This window comes from Phoenix dactylifera, chromosome 16 (assembly GCF_051530095.1).
Source record: "Phoenix dactylifera cultivar Ajwa chromosome 16, Ajwa_hap1_PhDact_Kaust_v1.1, whole genome shotgun sequence".
Taxonomy (NCBI): domain Eukaryota; kingdom Viridiplantae; phylum Streptophyta; class Magnoliopsida; order Arecales; family Arecaceae; genus Phoenix; species Phoenix dactylifera.
The window spans coordinates 20,845,912-20,860,839 of NC_143205.1; the positions used below are offsets into that span (position 1 = coordinate 20,845,912).

The 14,928-nt window shown below is 37.2% G+C and overlaps 1 protein-coding gene across 3 annotated transcripts; it reads right to left on the minus strand.

Annotated features, from left to right (window-relative positions):
* Nucleotides 1-11: 11 nt before the first annotated feature.
* MSH3 (homolog of DNA mismatch repair protein MSH3) lies at nucleotides 12-13,231 on the minus strand. 3 transcript variants are annotated; one of them, XR_015974156.2, is made up of 12 exons: nucleotides 12,170-13,230; nucleotides 11,150-11,344; nucleotides 10,819-10,983; nucleotides 9,492-9,590; nucleotides 8,971-9,222; nucleotides 6,118-6,351; nucleotides 5,907-6,038; nucleotides 5,059-5,319; nucleotides 4,895-4,966; nucleotides 2,993-3,142; nucleotides 2,024-2,499; nucleotides 12-786 (listed from the first exon to the last, which is right to left on the minus strand). XR_015974156.2 is itself a non-coding variant. In XM_026809367.4 (12 exons), the coding sequence occupies exons 1-12, from the start codon at nucleotides 13,127-13,129 to the stop codon at nucleotides 481-483; spliced, it is 3,321 nt and encodes a 1,106-aa protein (XP_026665168.4). In that variant the 5' UTR covers nucleotides 13,130-13,231; the 3' UTR covers nucleotides 12-480. The 3 variants fall into 3 exon arrangements, 2 of the variants coding, with proteins under 2 accessions (XP_026665168.4, XP_088568929.2); XM_026809367.4 differs by having other exon boundaries at nucleotides 2,024-2,518; nucleotides 12,170-13,231; XM_088712803.2 differs by lacking the exon at nucleotides 2,024-2,499.
* Between the last annotated feature and the right edge of the window lie 1,697 nt (nucleotides 13,232-14,928).

Below are 14,928 nucleotides of genomic sequence, written 5' to 3' on the forward strand. Positions count from 1 at the left end.
AATGCGGTACATTCCACATAAATGCATTCTTCTATTGTGTGATCAAGGGCCTTCTCAAAATGATGACAAAGCCAAAACATTTCATTAGATACAGCCACAGGTCTCCTCACAGTTACAGCTACACCAGCCTCTATTTTTCCTGCGTTGTCAAGTCCGCAAGACCAGCAGCTCTTCCATTCCGGAACATGAAATTATCTTCGCTGTCCAGGAGGATTTGGGAGTCTGAAAAATAAATACCCTTCCCTTCCCTCTCTCTTCAATTAACAGCAGGAACAAGAGCAAGCATAAATCTTGCTAGACCCTCTCAGATCAAAATATACGAAACTGGTAACAGCTGAAGGATTACACAAAGGATGAACTATCAAAACTTAATTATTTTTTCCGAAAAAAAAAGGCTCTCCATTTTTGTAGCACCAGTATAGCAGCCAGAGCATATTTAAGTTCTATAACTCCTTTAGCTTCCATAGCGTCCCTGGACGCTTACCCGCTTATCATCTTCAATGCAAGCTCTCTTGCATCTTTTAAAGTGTGTAAGATGTTCGTTGGCTCAGCATCATCCAATGCAGATTTTATACAGGACAACAGATTGTGGCATACTTCTCCTAATTTTTCATAGCGATCATGTTCTCTAAATGAAAAACCAGTTGAATTAGAATAGTTTCTCCCTACTTCATTTTGGGTTGGCGTTTCTTTAGGGTTCCGTGCTCCATTTCCCACCCATTCGCTTACCTCTGCTTCTAATTTTGCAGCCATGATAGCAGCTCGTGCAATACATGAAGATGGTAGCTGGCAAAGTGACAGCAATATATCACACACATGATCGCAAAGGAAACAGAAAATGCAAGAGCAAAGGTGCAAAATCAATCATACATTTAAAAAAGTCATGCAATCACAATCTTATACCAATGCAGTGCAGACTCAGGCTCAGGCTCATGAAGGGGCACAGTCACACCATCTACAAAAATTTATTCTGCTGCATATGTAAAAGAATATAATCCTAATTGGAATTATTTCTCAGGCCTTTTCCTCGGAAAGAAAAACACAAGAACCAACGTAGACCCTTAAAAAATCCCTTGTAAATTTGTACCTTGCAGGGTAGATAGCTAAAACCATCCCAGCGTTAAAATGCTAACACAACGAAGATGGAAGGAACGAATTAAATGCAAACCAAGCTAGAAGAAGAAAGATACATGTCAATGTAGAAAACTACGAAAAGTCTGAGGTGCCTATCTGCTTGAGAAAAAAGGAAGAAAGAAAGACATGCTTAGAAGCATTTCTATGTTTTAAAGAAACTAAACTAGGAAGATAAATTTGAGAAAGTTTAAATCAAGAAACAATAAACACGTCATTGTAATACAATTTATGAAGCATTTGACTACATGATACCTCATTGGAGTAGCTAACATGAAGAACTAACATTCTGAAGTGAAATTTAGTAAATTTTTCTGGTTTAGTAAATTCCAAGTTTTAGGGTCAAGTCTTTGAGTCCGATTATATGTAGAGGAAAGTAACAATACATGGTTAGTCTAAATCTGTTAGATGATTTATTCAAACACTACATTGATTACAGCTCGGAATAGAGTTGAAGCAGACAAAAGTGTATCAAATGGTATAAAGATAAATTTTGGTCAGTCCTATCTCCTTTTCAGTAACGTTGGCCTCAACTCGAACTACTGTGGTGGATAGAGTTTTGGAACATGGCTTTTAGAACAACAATGATGCACATGAATAATGCGGAAGAACTAGATTTATATGAACTTGCACCAAGAAAAGTATCGAACATAAAGCACTATCACAAACATCCAAAGAGTCAAAAGAAGGGGCAATGAATATCAAGTGCCATCACCACTGTCCCTGCATAAAGATTATTCATGGTGGAGAACATCTTTGATAATTAGGGATCTAATGCTACATTCGCCACAATGTTGCATGAAGCAACAAAGCAAACGATGCTTTAGTAGATAGGTTGGCATTTGCATATAATAAACCAGAGATAACTGAAATTAGGTGTACAAGAACTTACCTGTGCAAGTCTGGCAACATTAAGACCAAAGCTCTTATCTGATGCACCAAGAACAACTTTATAAAGGAAAGTAACCTCTCCTTGGTCTGATTCCCCGACACTAAATTTGGATTTTGAATCAGTAAGTTTGAAAGGTTTCTGTGAAGTCAGATAGGAAACATGGTATGCCCCAACAGACCCTTCAAATTCTTTCTGGATATCCAAAATCTTGGGATAGTGGGTGACAAAAAGAACCATGCATTTCTTCTGCTTAAGAAGGTAATGTAGTGTTGCATAAGCAATTGCAACACCATCATGTGTGCTTGTGCCCCGGCCAAGCTCATCAATGATGACCAGTGAACGTGATGAGCAGTTATGTACTATATGAGAAGCTTCACTCAATTCTTCCAAGAAGGTGCTTGTTCCTTGCTGGATGCTATCTGACGCACCCATACGGGTATATATGCCATCCAATACATGCAACTTTGCTGATGATGCTGGTACAAAGGAACCGACCTAAAGGGATCAGAGGTACATTTTAATGAAACAATTGTCATTCTAAAAGTGCCTTTAGCCACTGATTAAACCATTATAAAGGTCAGGCAACCAGCATCCTATTTGTTTCCTTCTATTGTTCATACTGAACTAAAACTACAAGATATATCAAAAGTACAGTATTGACACCACAATGAGTGGTCAACCATTTTTTTGCAGACGAATGTTACCCTTAATCTAATCAGCAAACAAGGATAATGCCAGCAATAAACTAGTCTGCAATTGTACTTCAGAATAAAAAAATTAAAATATATATATATATAGACCTGGAATTGCTGGGTCTTACGATTTTGTGTAAGTGGCACCCGAATAACAAAAAGTCAAAATTTTGGTAACTCTTCATGGTAGTAAAACTAAACTGGTCCAAGGTACAACTAATGTACATGATAGCCAATAGGTGTATATAGGTGATACCAATCAAAGACCTAATTATACCTGAGCCATAATAGCTATGAGGGCAACTTGGCGAATGTAGCAACTCTTTCCGCCCATGTTTGGTCCTGTAACAATCTGACAGTACTCACCATCCTCATGTAAGTTGGTGTCATTTGGAACAAAGTTATCTCCCAATATTGACTCTAGAACCTGCAGAGGAAATATCAACGCTTGAAGAAAATGTGTTATTTATTTGATGAACATGCCCAAATGAAAATTAACTGCTTAGATATAGAGTCGCAAAAATTCAGGCATGGGAAAAGGAATTTGATATGGCAGAGAGTCTGATTCAGCAACAACAAGAAATCAAAATCAAGAGATTTGTCAAGGTAATAATATTGTATATGCTATATAGAATATATAAAAAATTAGTACAAGGTACTTTTTTTGGTTATTTTCAAAGTTAGCAGCTGACCAAACTGGTAAAGTCTCGCTTTCACCAGGGTCTGGGGCGTTAGGGTATATAGGGAGGGCTACTCCCCATTACGCAACCCGTTGCCTACGGGCCTGTTCTTGAGGAGGAGGAAGAGCACAGAAGCAGCAGCAGCAGAACAAGAAGAAGTTATATGGGGAGGGCTACTCCCCTTATGCAACCCATTTCCTATGGGCCTGTTCTGAAGGAGGAGGTGGTGGAGGAGAGGAGCAGCAGCAGCATGAACAAGGAGGAGGAGGAGGAGGAGGAGGAGGAGAGCAGCAGCAACAGCAGCAAGAAGAAGAAGAAGAAGGCACCCACGGTGAGGGTTTCTTGTTTTTGGTAAGGCAGATACATTATACAACTTTGAAGCTGAAGAGGAGAGAGAGTCCCAGATGAAACTCCTGACAAAATTCCTGGTGTGATTAGCAACATGAGTAGATGCTATCCTCACTGTAAATGTGGCACCTCAAAGGAGCTTAGAGCAGATGCTATCCTCCAGAGCAGTGAGGATTTCCAAGAGTCAAACACGCAAAACACAAAGCAACCAGGGGTCTGTCTTATTTTGAATAGATGTAGTTGTCAAAAAGTTTGGAATAGTGTTTGACGGGAGAATTCTTGCCATCTCTGAACTGCTACTTTTCCGCTCTACTCTTACCCTTCAGAAATCAAAAACAAGAAAAAGTCATAACCCTCCATTTGTCAATATTGCATGGACACGGACATGAGAATCAAATTCAGACAAGTATCCAAGTGTCTGACTCAGCAAGAGGGAAAAAAAGAGATACAAGAATATGTAGGATAACATCTAAATTTAACTTGATTACATATTTATACCTTGAAGCATTATATATTTAAACATTAAAAAAAATGTTAATAAGATATTACTTGTTAAGATCAAGGTTCCCCATACAGATTCCTATTGTACCATAGCAAGCATACCGTACGATACCGAGACCGAACTGGTATGCAGTCTTGTACCATACCGACACTCGGTATGTCTTGTCGTCTCAGACCATACCGCATACTGACACAATAATAGGATGGCACCGATACAGGTCTGATACCGAGATGGCAAACCTTAGTTAAAATCTTTCAAAATATTCTCTCTCAAACTTTCAAATTAACATACAAATATTAGCAAAATATTATTTTGCAAAATTGTGTCAATGCCTACATCCTTAACAAATGTCAACAAAGAACAACTACTCATAATATCAAATTAGAGGATCAAACTCATTGCTAGAGCCTAGAAGAGTACAACTCTCTTTTGATTTTTAAAAATGGCTACAAAAGAACTTCATAGGTATCCAAGTATCCAATCAGATACATATCAGACATAAATTTTTGGAGCTGGACGCAAGTGTCCAGGTAACACTACCACTTGTACTCGTATAACATAAGTCTGTATTTGCAACCATAGAAAATCCAGCATAGTTTTGATAGACCCAAAGAGCCTTCAATATCATATGATATTAAGTTTCACTCACCGGGTGACGACCTGAAGTGATACGAATTTGACTTGGTTCATCACTGTTAAAAAAAATTGGCTGCACATAATTCTGCAAATGCGCAAAGTATATAATGAAGTGACCGAATAAATGTGGATACTATGAGATGCAGATGGTAATAAAACAACCTCACTTGCAGTTACCTGATTTCTTGAAAGAATGGCAAGTGAATGCAGACAGTCCAATGCAGCTAATGCTTGAACAGCTGCTCGAAATTGGGTATAGTATTTAGAAAAGCCCATTAAAAAATTATCCCAGGTAGTCCTGCAGGCAACAGCAAGTTCTTCCTTGGCAAGCAACAATTTGTCTAAGGCTGTCAAGACTTCTGGGGGGTGATATCGGATAGTTTTCTTGGTACTACTAACTCTGACCCAGTTTGATGGAACCCTTGCCTCTGAGGACAGCTGCAGCACGAGCATAAACGTCATTACATCCCTAGTGAAAAAGGAAAACTTACAATTGGAAAGAGAAAGAATTCAACAGCCTAGCCTTGAATTTACATGTGGTCAAAGACTTCAACAGCTTGCATTTGCATGTGGCCATGTCATGATGTTCCCATTATTATATACAAAGTGAAAAAGAAAAAATATTCTGATCATGTCCAAAACAAAAAACTTCAAGGAAAATTCTTGATCATATCTTGTCTGAGGCTATATCTATGCAACATAAGATTTATTGCTCATTGGCATGACCAACTACTAGAAACAACTTAAGATTTGTATAAATTGTTGGGGTGGTACAACAACTTTCATGTGAATTGCTGGTAAACCCAGTGCAAAGCAGGTAAAACAAATACATGACAAACCATAAGATAAACAAAATACAGAATAATCGATTTGTAGTGTAAAATAAAAAATAAAAAATCTATTGCTTGTGGAAAAATGGATGTAAATGAATGCCAGCTAAAGGCATAGATTATGACTGGAGAACCCTGCTTTTGCATTTTAACATATGAAGAAAAGGTTCAATCAGAATTAATTAACAAAATTACTTCTATCAAGTGTGTCGTTCCAGATACACTCATGAATTCCAAGTTGCGCATTCCAAGTTGCTTTCGGTACTGAGAAATTAATGAATCCAGCTTCTCTTCTGCCATCTGAACAGCTAGACGGCCTCTAGCAACCTGTGGATGAGAAAAAAAACAAATATTATAAAATATAAATCTGTACAGGGCAATCATTTGACCTAGCTGTATTTTTTACCTCTGGAAACTGATCACCATAAGCAATAAATAAATTTAACACATCACGCTGTTCAGCTGCTTCCTTGTTTAGGCAAGATAAAAGTTTTGCAGCATGAGTGATGATAGTAGATGATGAAGCAGTACAAATTAGCCTTCTGAGTAAAGCAGATTTAACAATTTCCTCGTTATCCTCAACACGAAGGTTTTGTAATTGCTTCGCAGAGGTTAGGACAGCCTCAATGACTCCAATGACCTGTAACATCAAATATAAAATAGTGAGCAAACTGGGGGCAGTAACCACCATATCTACCAATTGCTAAGTTGAAAAAGATTAATTATCAGGACTATCATTAAACAGAACAATAAATCCATCTACCAACGTTTGAATCAAGATTACCACCCAACATCAACAAATCCCAACTTGAACCACTGTCAACCACCAAAACATATTAAGTGATTCTCAGGTCATTCTGGTACAATGTCACGTTGATTTAGAAAACTTGGAATCTAGAATGATTCAAACCAACTAGCACAGTAGAATGGTTCCCACATAACTGTGGTTAACACGTAGACGAGATTATCTTTTGTCATTGGAAATTTATTAAGACAATTAGTTAAATTATTCTGACCTTGGAATTTATAACCTTAGTTTGGGTTGCCCGACAGCCCAGCTTTGCATAAGATATATAAAATAGGGGAAGTAACTGCAGAACACATGTAATGAATTTTTTGGTAGTCGTCATTTTTATGCCTCGAGAAAATATTTTTTTCTTTACTGGTGAAAATTCTAGGTGAGAAGATCGAAAAAATAACATTGTAGTGTAGTTGATCAATTTGTCCAAAGAAGCCTATGCATAACAAACATTTGGAAATATGATTGCTATAGTGCATTTGGAAGTATATCTGGACCTATCAGGATAACTTCAAAGAAGCAAAGGTTCCTGCCATAAGGAAGGACACGGTCATGCCAGAGATTCCAATCCAACCTCATAGCAGAAGGTGGTTCTAAGAACACTGAATGAGCTATTTGAAGGGAAGTGTCTTGGTTCCTTAGATTTAGTTCTATGCCTTTGATATGGCACATTCATTGACCAAGGAGGGATCGTCAAAATTGGATTGTCTATAGCTTCATCACTTTCCCTCCTCTATTTAGATCACGGCAGCATTTCTGTTGATCTGTTTACTTGCTAGTGTTAATGAAAGTGACATTTTAGAGTTATAGCACTTGCATTCAGTTCCTCTACATCTTTTGATTAGAGTAAATGCTGGGTACATTTTCGAGTACACACTGCATCATATCGATTATAGCATCACTCTGAAGGGAAGCATTGTCCTTTTTCTTTTCTTGTTGTGGTTGTTTTCTTTTTTCCTTTTTTTTTGTGTGTGTGTGGAGGGGGAGGGGGGAGAGCAGATTATGAAAGATTATGAAAACAGAGATATGAAGTTGATTTTTAGGATCAAAGAGCACATTGGATAAGAAGCCCATTAGACCTAGTTTTTACCCAATAAACTTCTGCCAGCGACAATAAAAGGAAGAGCTTTGCAAAACAGCTTAAAGAGGGGCTTTTGTTCCATGCAGGACCAAGCCACGACTTTTTTTTCTAGAGGTAGCAAGAGCGTGTTCCTTATTCTTCTCACATGTTATGTTACATTGCATCAAGAAAAGGAGGCACACTAGCATTCGTGAAGAAACGGTTTCTGGGAATCTCCTACTCAGTAACCAGTTAATTTCAGTCATCTTCATCTATTTACTTGAGATGCATTTATTTAGGGCCTGTTTGCTATGGTTTCTGTTTTTGTGTTTTTGTTTCATACAAACAAGTGAAATATTGCCTGGAAACTGATGTTGGAGTTTGCATTTGCCCAGAACTTCTAACAACTACCGTTCTTTGCTTTTATTTTCATTTTTTCCGAAATCAATACATCTGTTTGTGAAAAGCTCTAAAGGTTATGCAAACAATTAAAAAAACAAAAGGGTTTCATTATAGATATATGTTCATTCAAGTTGAATTTTCTCCTTGGACTTCTGAAAACTTGTTAAACTTGTTGTCTACTGTGATTGAAGAAAGAGCCCCACTTTAAGTTTCCTAGCAAAATTAGAGCTTGCCCTGATTCCCGCCATGTGGACGATTCATATATAAGAATTCGATTTTTGTAAACAGGCCCTTAGTGACAGTTTATTTTTGTAAAACTTGTTGTCTACTTTGATTGAAGAAAGAGCCCCACTTTAAGGCTCCTAGCAATATTAGAGCTTGCCCTGATTCCCGCCATGTGGACAATTCATATATAAGAATTCAATTTTTAATACTATTAAAAAAGTCATCTTCATTGCTTTCACAACATTCATTAGTGAGATGCAATCAGATTGTAGAGATCCAGATTTTTGTTCTAAAATGGTGAGTACGGAGGTGAGAAATATCAAATTATCTCGATAGAAAGAGAAAAATGTAATTTTCAAATGCAATCACAAGATTCAGCAATGATACTTTTACCTTCAGAAAGTTCTCCAAGACTCATGGAAAGCAAAGGAGAAGCTTTACTACCTTGTTGCAACATAAACAAGTGTTGGGAAGAAGCTTAATATTGATTGATCCATAAATGCGGACAAGTGATCAAAATAAGAACATGTATGATAGTGAATAAGCAAGTAAAAGATACACCACAACCACAACACAAGAAAAGAATGACAATTAGTAGTGTTTGTAGTAAAACTACTATATGGTTGTCACAGCACCAAGGCATTTTATAGGATGCACTTACAACTAGCGTAAAGACAAGTTTAGGTCTTTCAAATGTCTTTACAACAGATCATGAGGGTTGTCTGACTTCTTATTGTGATCATGGATCTTTGGCACAAAGATAAATATAATACCTCAGATGCTGTGGCTGTGCGGTGAAAAATTCTTGTTATTCCTCGTTGAATATCAGGTGACTTCCCCAACATCATCAAAACTGAAGAAAGAATATTATCAAGTTCAGGTTGCACAAGTGCATTGCGGAGATTCTCCCGTTCAAGCTCAATTTCATTTTGTGAACCTCTACATGACCCCATTGATTCAGCAATCTCAGAAACTGCATCGAGACGAGCAACTATCGAGTTTCTATCACATAAAGGATGAGTCACCTGCAAAAAGATCAAAAGTCTAACAGAGAATAAATAATCAGACAGGAAGACAAACATATCCTTCAGTATGATTGGGCTAGATGAGCATTTGTATGTGAGACTACTGCAAGAAACATCTGATACTGGATTCCACCCCCTCCACCCCCCACCCCTCCCCCTTTTTTCCATTTGTAGGCATTTTAATGAATGTACAATTTCACTTGATACCTATACACATATATATAGACACGAATCTGATGTGCACATTTATGTGTCTAGCCAAGCCTTACCCAATGTTTGAAAAGCCTTGAACCAAATGCAGTACAGGTATGGTTCATAGCTTGGAGTAATGATCCTTCCATAGAACCATCTGAGTTGTTCTTCAAGACCTGAAAAAGCTCACATCAATTTAAGGAATTCTGCTAAATTAAAAGGTTACAAGTATGGCTAAAGTTGCAACACTTATAGAGTTACACAATAAAATTCAATTGTGCTACAGTGGTTCTTACTTTCGTTCTAAGATGACAAAATGTGGAAATTTACAAGCTAATGGAGCAATATAAAATAAACATCATTCTAATCACATAGGATATTTTCACGTTTTTATCCCCCACCAACCTTCTCCACTTTATTCCCTCTAGAAAAGTAGACATCTTCACTTTCTTTCATAGCTCCTTTTTCTTTTTTTTTCTGTTTTTCTTTTTCTTTTAGAACATGGTGGTTATTGGCCACCACTCAAGTTTGAACTTGAGACCTCTCATTTACAGAAAAAGGGTGCCAATGGCCTATAGCTGTTGGTGTTTTTAGCTGTTTCTTACATGACCATTTTGATAGTTCCCATTGATGTCAATTCCCCCTTCATCGCCATCAATAATGTATGCTTTTAGTTGCCAGACTTAAAATAAATTTAACCCCAAACTGAGAAAAGAAATTTCTAGCCTGTTATGTACAGCCAATGAAAAGAACAGATATTTGATCATCGAGTCATGCAACAACTACAGCAATCCATCCAACAGCTGATTGTATCACTAGCAGGCAGCAGCAGACAAGACTTACAGATTGTATCACCATCAACTATCCAAAGCATGAAAAATATTAGGAGAGAAACCTTGATATCTTGTTAACATTAGATAAACCCCTAACACGTTCATTTTCATCTTTCTAGAGAAAAAAATGAAGCATCGCTTTATCAAGCACCCATCATATGGATTACTAAATTAGAAGCATATGAAGTCAATACCTTAATCGATAGGATGTGTTCTTTAACTTCTTTAATCACATTGATGCACCTGTTTCTCGCAGAAGCATATGATCTTATACATGCAAGACATGTAATAAGGATTATGGCAAGTATTTAAAGAAGCTAAATAGCCAAGTTGAGAAACAACATGGTTATATGGACCACTCCAGGCAATCACATGAATATTAACATAACACTAAAGGAGGAGCAGAGCAAATCTTAAAATGAAGAAAGACAGTACTCTTGTACAACTTATCTTTCAGGATAAGAATGGTTTTCTCGCTCAGACCAAAATACCAAATCTTAGCCAATAATTTTACAAACCAAACAAGTAAATAATATTTCAACATAATTTATAGTTCAGTGCTAAAAATTACCTCGAGTTGATGAAGTGTATTTGCTGATAAAGTCATTTCAAAGGTGCTAGAAAAAGGTCGCAATGAAGCACCCAAAGACAATATCCTTTCCAAACCAAACTGCTTAAGGTAACGGATGGTCAACGCCAATGCTTGCACGGCTAATTCAGGCATAGACATGATTCCCTGCAGCAAGCAAGAGCGGAAAAGGACAATATTTTGAACTAACGCCAACCACTGGTGTCTAATCTGAAGACCGACAATAGAATCCTTGGCAACAAAGAGCTCAATTGCTAGTACAAGTAATTTAATATCAACCATGATGTTGGATATATTAAATGAAAAAGCATACCTCAATTCCAAGGTGATGGTTTTCCTCCTTGCTCATGTCCAAAACTTGGGTTTCATGTTCAGCAATCAGAGTATCATCACCTACGCTCTCATATAAAGACATCACTTCAGCAAGTGCACCCCCATCATTAAAACAATCACGCGATGTATGCTCGACTCGGACATTAGATGAGGGTCCAGCATATGCCAATAGTAGCTAAAAATAATTAGCAAAAACGTTTCAACTAGCCAACAATAAAGAGTTCTGAAAAGAAAATCAGAAAGAACCCAATGTATAAATTGTATGAGTGATGATGGAAATTGAATGCTGCGACAAAATGAGGGTGAGACTTGAAGAGATTAATGGCAGGAGGGAGTAGCACTTATTTAACCAAAAAATATCACCATTCTGCCAAAACATTACACTTATATAATCTAAAAAATGTACAATTTCTATTATAATATACTTGCAAAATAAAATAAATTGATGGTCACTCATGGTTAAAGCGATATTCTACCATTTATGACATGTGTCAAGAAGTAGACCCATTTGGCATAGTACAATATGGCATTATAGTTAATCATCAGTTAAGTCATATAAAGTATGCGGAATAGTGGGCAAAAAGATTTAATGTATATGAAGAGATAAACTATAAGAACATACCACGAGATGCTGTGCAGAGTAATTGCAATAAGCAACATGCAACATGATCTATATGTTTGCTTCAAGTTCATAAAAATATACCAAATACAGGAAACCAATAAGGCAACGATGAACTTCATTAAATTATTGGTTAAAAAACCCAGTCTTGAAAGTAATGAATAGTAGTCTGATAGCCCTCTTGAAATCTCTCACTTAAATTTCTTTCCGAACGGGGGAAGTCATGAGGGCTACTATAGCATTGCTCTTTTCAAAAAAATTATATCATTACTATTCAAAAGACGCAAGTGCAACCTTTTTCCAGATCAAATACAAACAATTATACAGTCAGTTCAAATAACTAAGGAAAACATTAATGGAAACATTTTAAAAAGCTATTACCTTCTCTGTCGCCATCGACAGGGGTTCGCCAAGAAGAATCTCAGCAGGAGATAAGCTCAGAATCGCCGCCTCAAGCCCCGACCTCATCCCATTATCATTAAACTCCCCATGAATAACCTCTCCAGTTGAAATCTCCACCGCCAGCACCCCAATCTTCACCTCGAAACTCCCCTCGATCCCACAACTCTTATTCCCCACCGAGGCCTCCTTCTCCACAACACAAACAAGATAATTACTACTCTCCGCCCCCGGTCCCTCCTCGCCACCACCCCCCATATCCTCCGCCGCCTCGATCGTGGACCTCGTGTACAAGGCCGACAACCCCCGACTGAACGGCCCGAGCCGGTTCGAACCGTGGGCCTTGATCGCTGCCGTCTCCGTCTGCTTGACGACGCCAACCTTGTAGCCGGCCCCGACGAGCCGGCGAACATGGAAATTCAGCCGGAAGGTCGGGATGCTGGCGGTAAGAAAATTATGGTCCACATGGGCGAAAATTCCAAGAACCCGGGAAGCGATCTCGGCGTCGTCGCCGAAGAAGCGGTACTTGTAGCCGACCTCGATCATGAGGAGGACGTCGGGGTGATTGGATTTGAGCTCGAGGACTTGCTGCTCGAGAGGGGTGTACTTAGGGTTCGGAGGGAGGGATTGGGGGGTGGAAGAGGGGGAGGGGGAGGAGGAAGGGGGGTCGAGGAGCTTGGAGAGGAATTTTTGGTGGAGGGAGGGGTTGTAGGGGGGAGAGGGGATGGCGAGGGTTTTGGTTTTCTTGGAGGAAGGGGAGGAGGAGGGGGGGGTTAGGGTTGCGGGGCGCTTGGACGGGGAGAAGGAGACGGTGGCGGAGATCTTGTGGGGAAGTTTGGGGAGGAGGGGAGGAGAGGAGGAGGAGGAGGAGGGAGGTGGATTTTGAGAGGAGGATTTGGGGGCGAAGAAGCGGGAAATCACCTGCTGCTTTGGCTTCCCCATGAGAGCGGGGTCGAGAGCGCGGGAATGCACGACTGAGCGAATGAATGATGACGGCCAAAGTTTTCTTTTTGCTGCACCCTCACTGCTACTTGGTAGTTTCTGCGTTCTACCTCCGCAGACTGCCGCTCGACTAAAATGAGAACGAGGACGGAGGTGCTATCGGATCGGGTCGGGTTTAAGCCCAAGCCTGCGTCCATTAAGGCTTGGGTTTAACTTCCAATCCATACCGGGTCCACTTAAGGATCGGATCAGGACTAGGTTTGGTTAATAAAAATAGAGTTTTCTTTTTTCATACATTCCCTCCTCAATATCAAAATTTATGTAAATATCATTCTAAATTAATATTTACATATACATTCTAATCAAATATTTATTATATATATATATATATATATATATATATATATATATATATATATATATATATATATATATATATATATATATATATATATATATATATATATATATATATTATGCATATATGCCCATAAGAAACTAGCAGTTTGAAATTAAAATAACGAAAATATTCTTAATGAGTAAATATACAAAAAGAAATATTTACAAGGATATATATATATATATATATATATATATTATGCATATATACCCATAAGAAACTAGCAGTTTGAAATTAAAATAACGAAAATATTCTTAATGAGTAAATATACAAAAAGAAATATTTATAAGGATATATATATATATATGTATGTATGTATGTATGTATGTATGTATGTATGTATGTATGTAAATAGCAATTTTAGAGACTATTTATACAATTTTATTTATTTATAAAAGTATACATGCAAACAAATCTTTGGATTTTTGCATAAATACTCTTCTAAAAATTGGTATTTGCATGAATGCCCTCCATATTGATATTTTGGTGCATGCTCTCACAAACACTATTTTTGTGTAAATACATTTGACATAGCGATTCAATATATATAATTAGCCAAAATCATAATTATTTAAATTAAAAATTAATTAAAATTATGAAAGTATCTTTTTATTTCTGAAGTAAGTAATAAATTAGCAAGTCTTATTAAAAACTCATATCTCTATCTTTTTTAAGAAATTTTTTGCTCTCTCTCGACCTTCTCTTTCATGTCTCTGTCCAGAATTAAAACTAATATTTCCTCGACCCTCTTCTTTACCATAGGCAAACTTTCATTGTATCTTTTTTATATGAAGATGATCAAGTCTTGCCTTTAACTTTATGAATTATTTAAAAAAAGTATTGTGATAGATTTGTAATATTTATCTTTTAATGTATGAGATTTGCAATGTTTATCTTTTAGAATTGAAAAATTTCTTATGTAACAAAATGAGCCCCATACACTAGATCTTTTCTTTTTCTAAAAAATTGATGGTCCAAAGAAAAGTAGCTTAAAGTACACAATATAAGGGATGACCGTCTACCACATGGCCGTAGAGATTGTTAATAAGTTTGAAGAGTTCGAAGTTCTTCAATTATTGTGCTTTTGGATGATTGTTATTGTTCTTCCACCCATAAGTATAGCAGTAGCAAGAAAACTTAATCACTATAATTTATCGTGTAACTTTAAGATATTCTAATCCTTTTCAATATTCTAATGCATGCCTTCATATATGCATTTATAACAATAAATATTATAAGCTATATTTTGATGAAATAAGATATAGTGGTTGTTATAAATGAAGAGAATAAAGTATAATACTTTCATGATTAGTGAAAGAACTTCTATAACTCTTTTTGTTATCTAATTATTGAATCAATATATCTCTTAAACAATATTTTTATGAAAAACATTAAGGAG

Coding starts and splice junctions, on each gene's coding strand:
- MSH3 (XM_026809367.4), bottom strand. CDS start 13,129: ATGGGGAAGCCAAAGCAGCAGGTGATTTCCCGCTTCTTCGCCCCCAAA. Junction 3,143..4,894: donor TCACTTCAGGTCGTCACCCG/GTGAGTGAAACT, acceptor TTTCCTCTGCAG/GTTCTAGAGTCAATATTGGG. Junction 787..2,023: donor ATGTTGCCAGACTTGCACAG/GTAAGTTCTTGT, acceptor TCACTTTGCCAG/CTACCATCTTCATGTATTGC.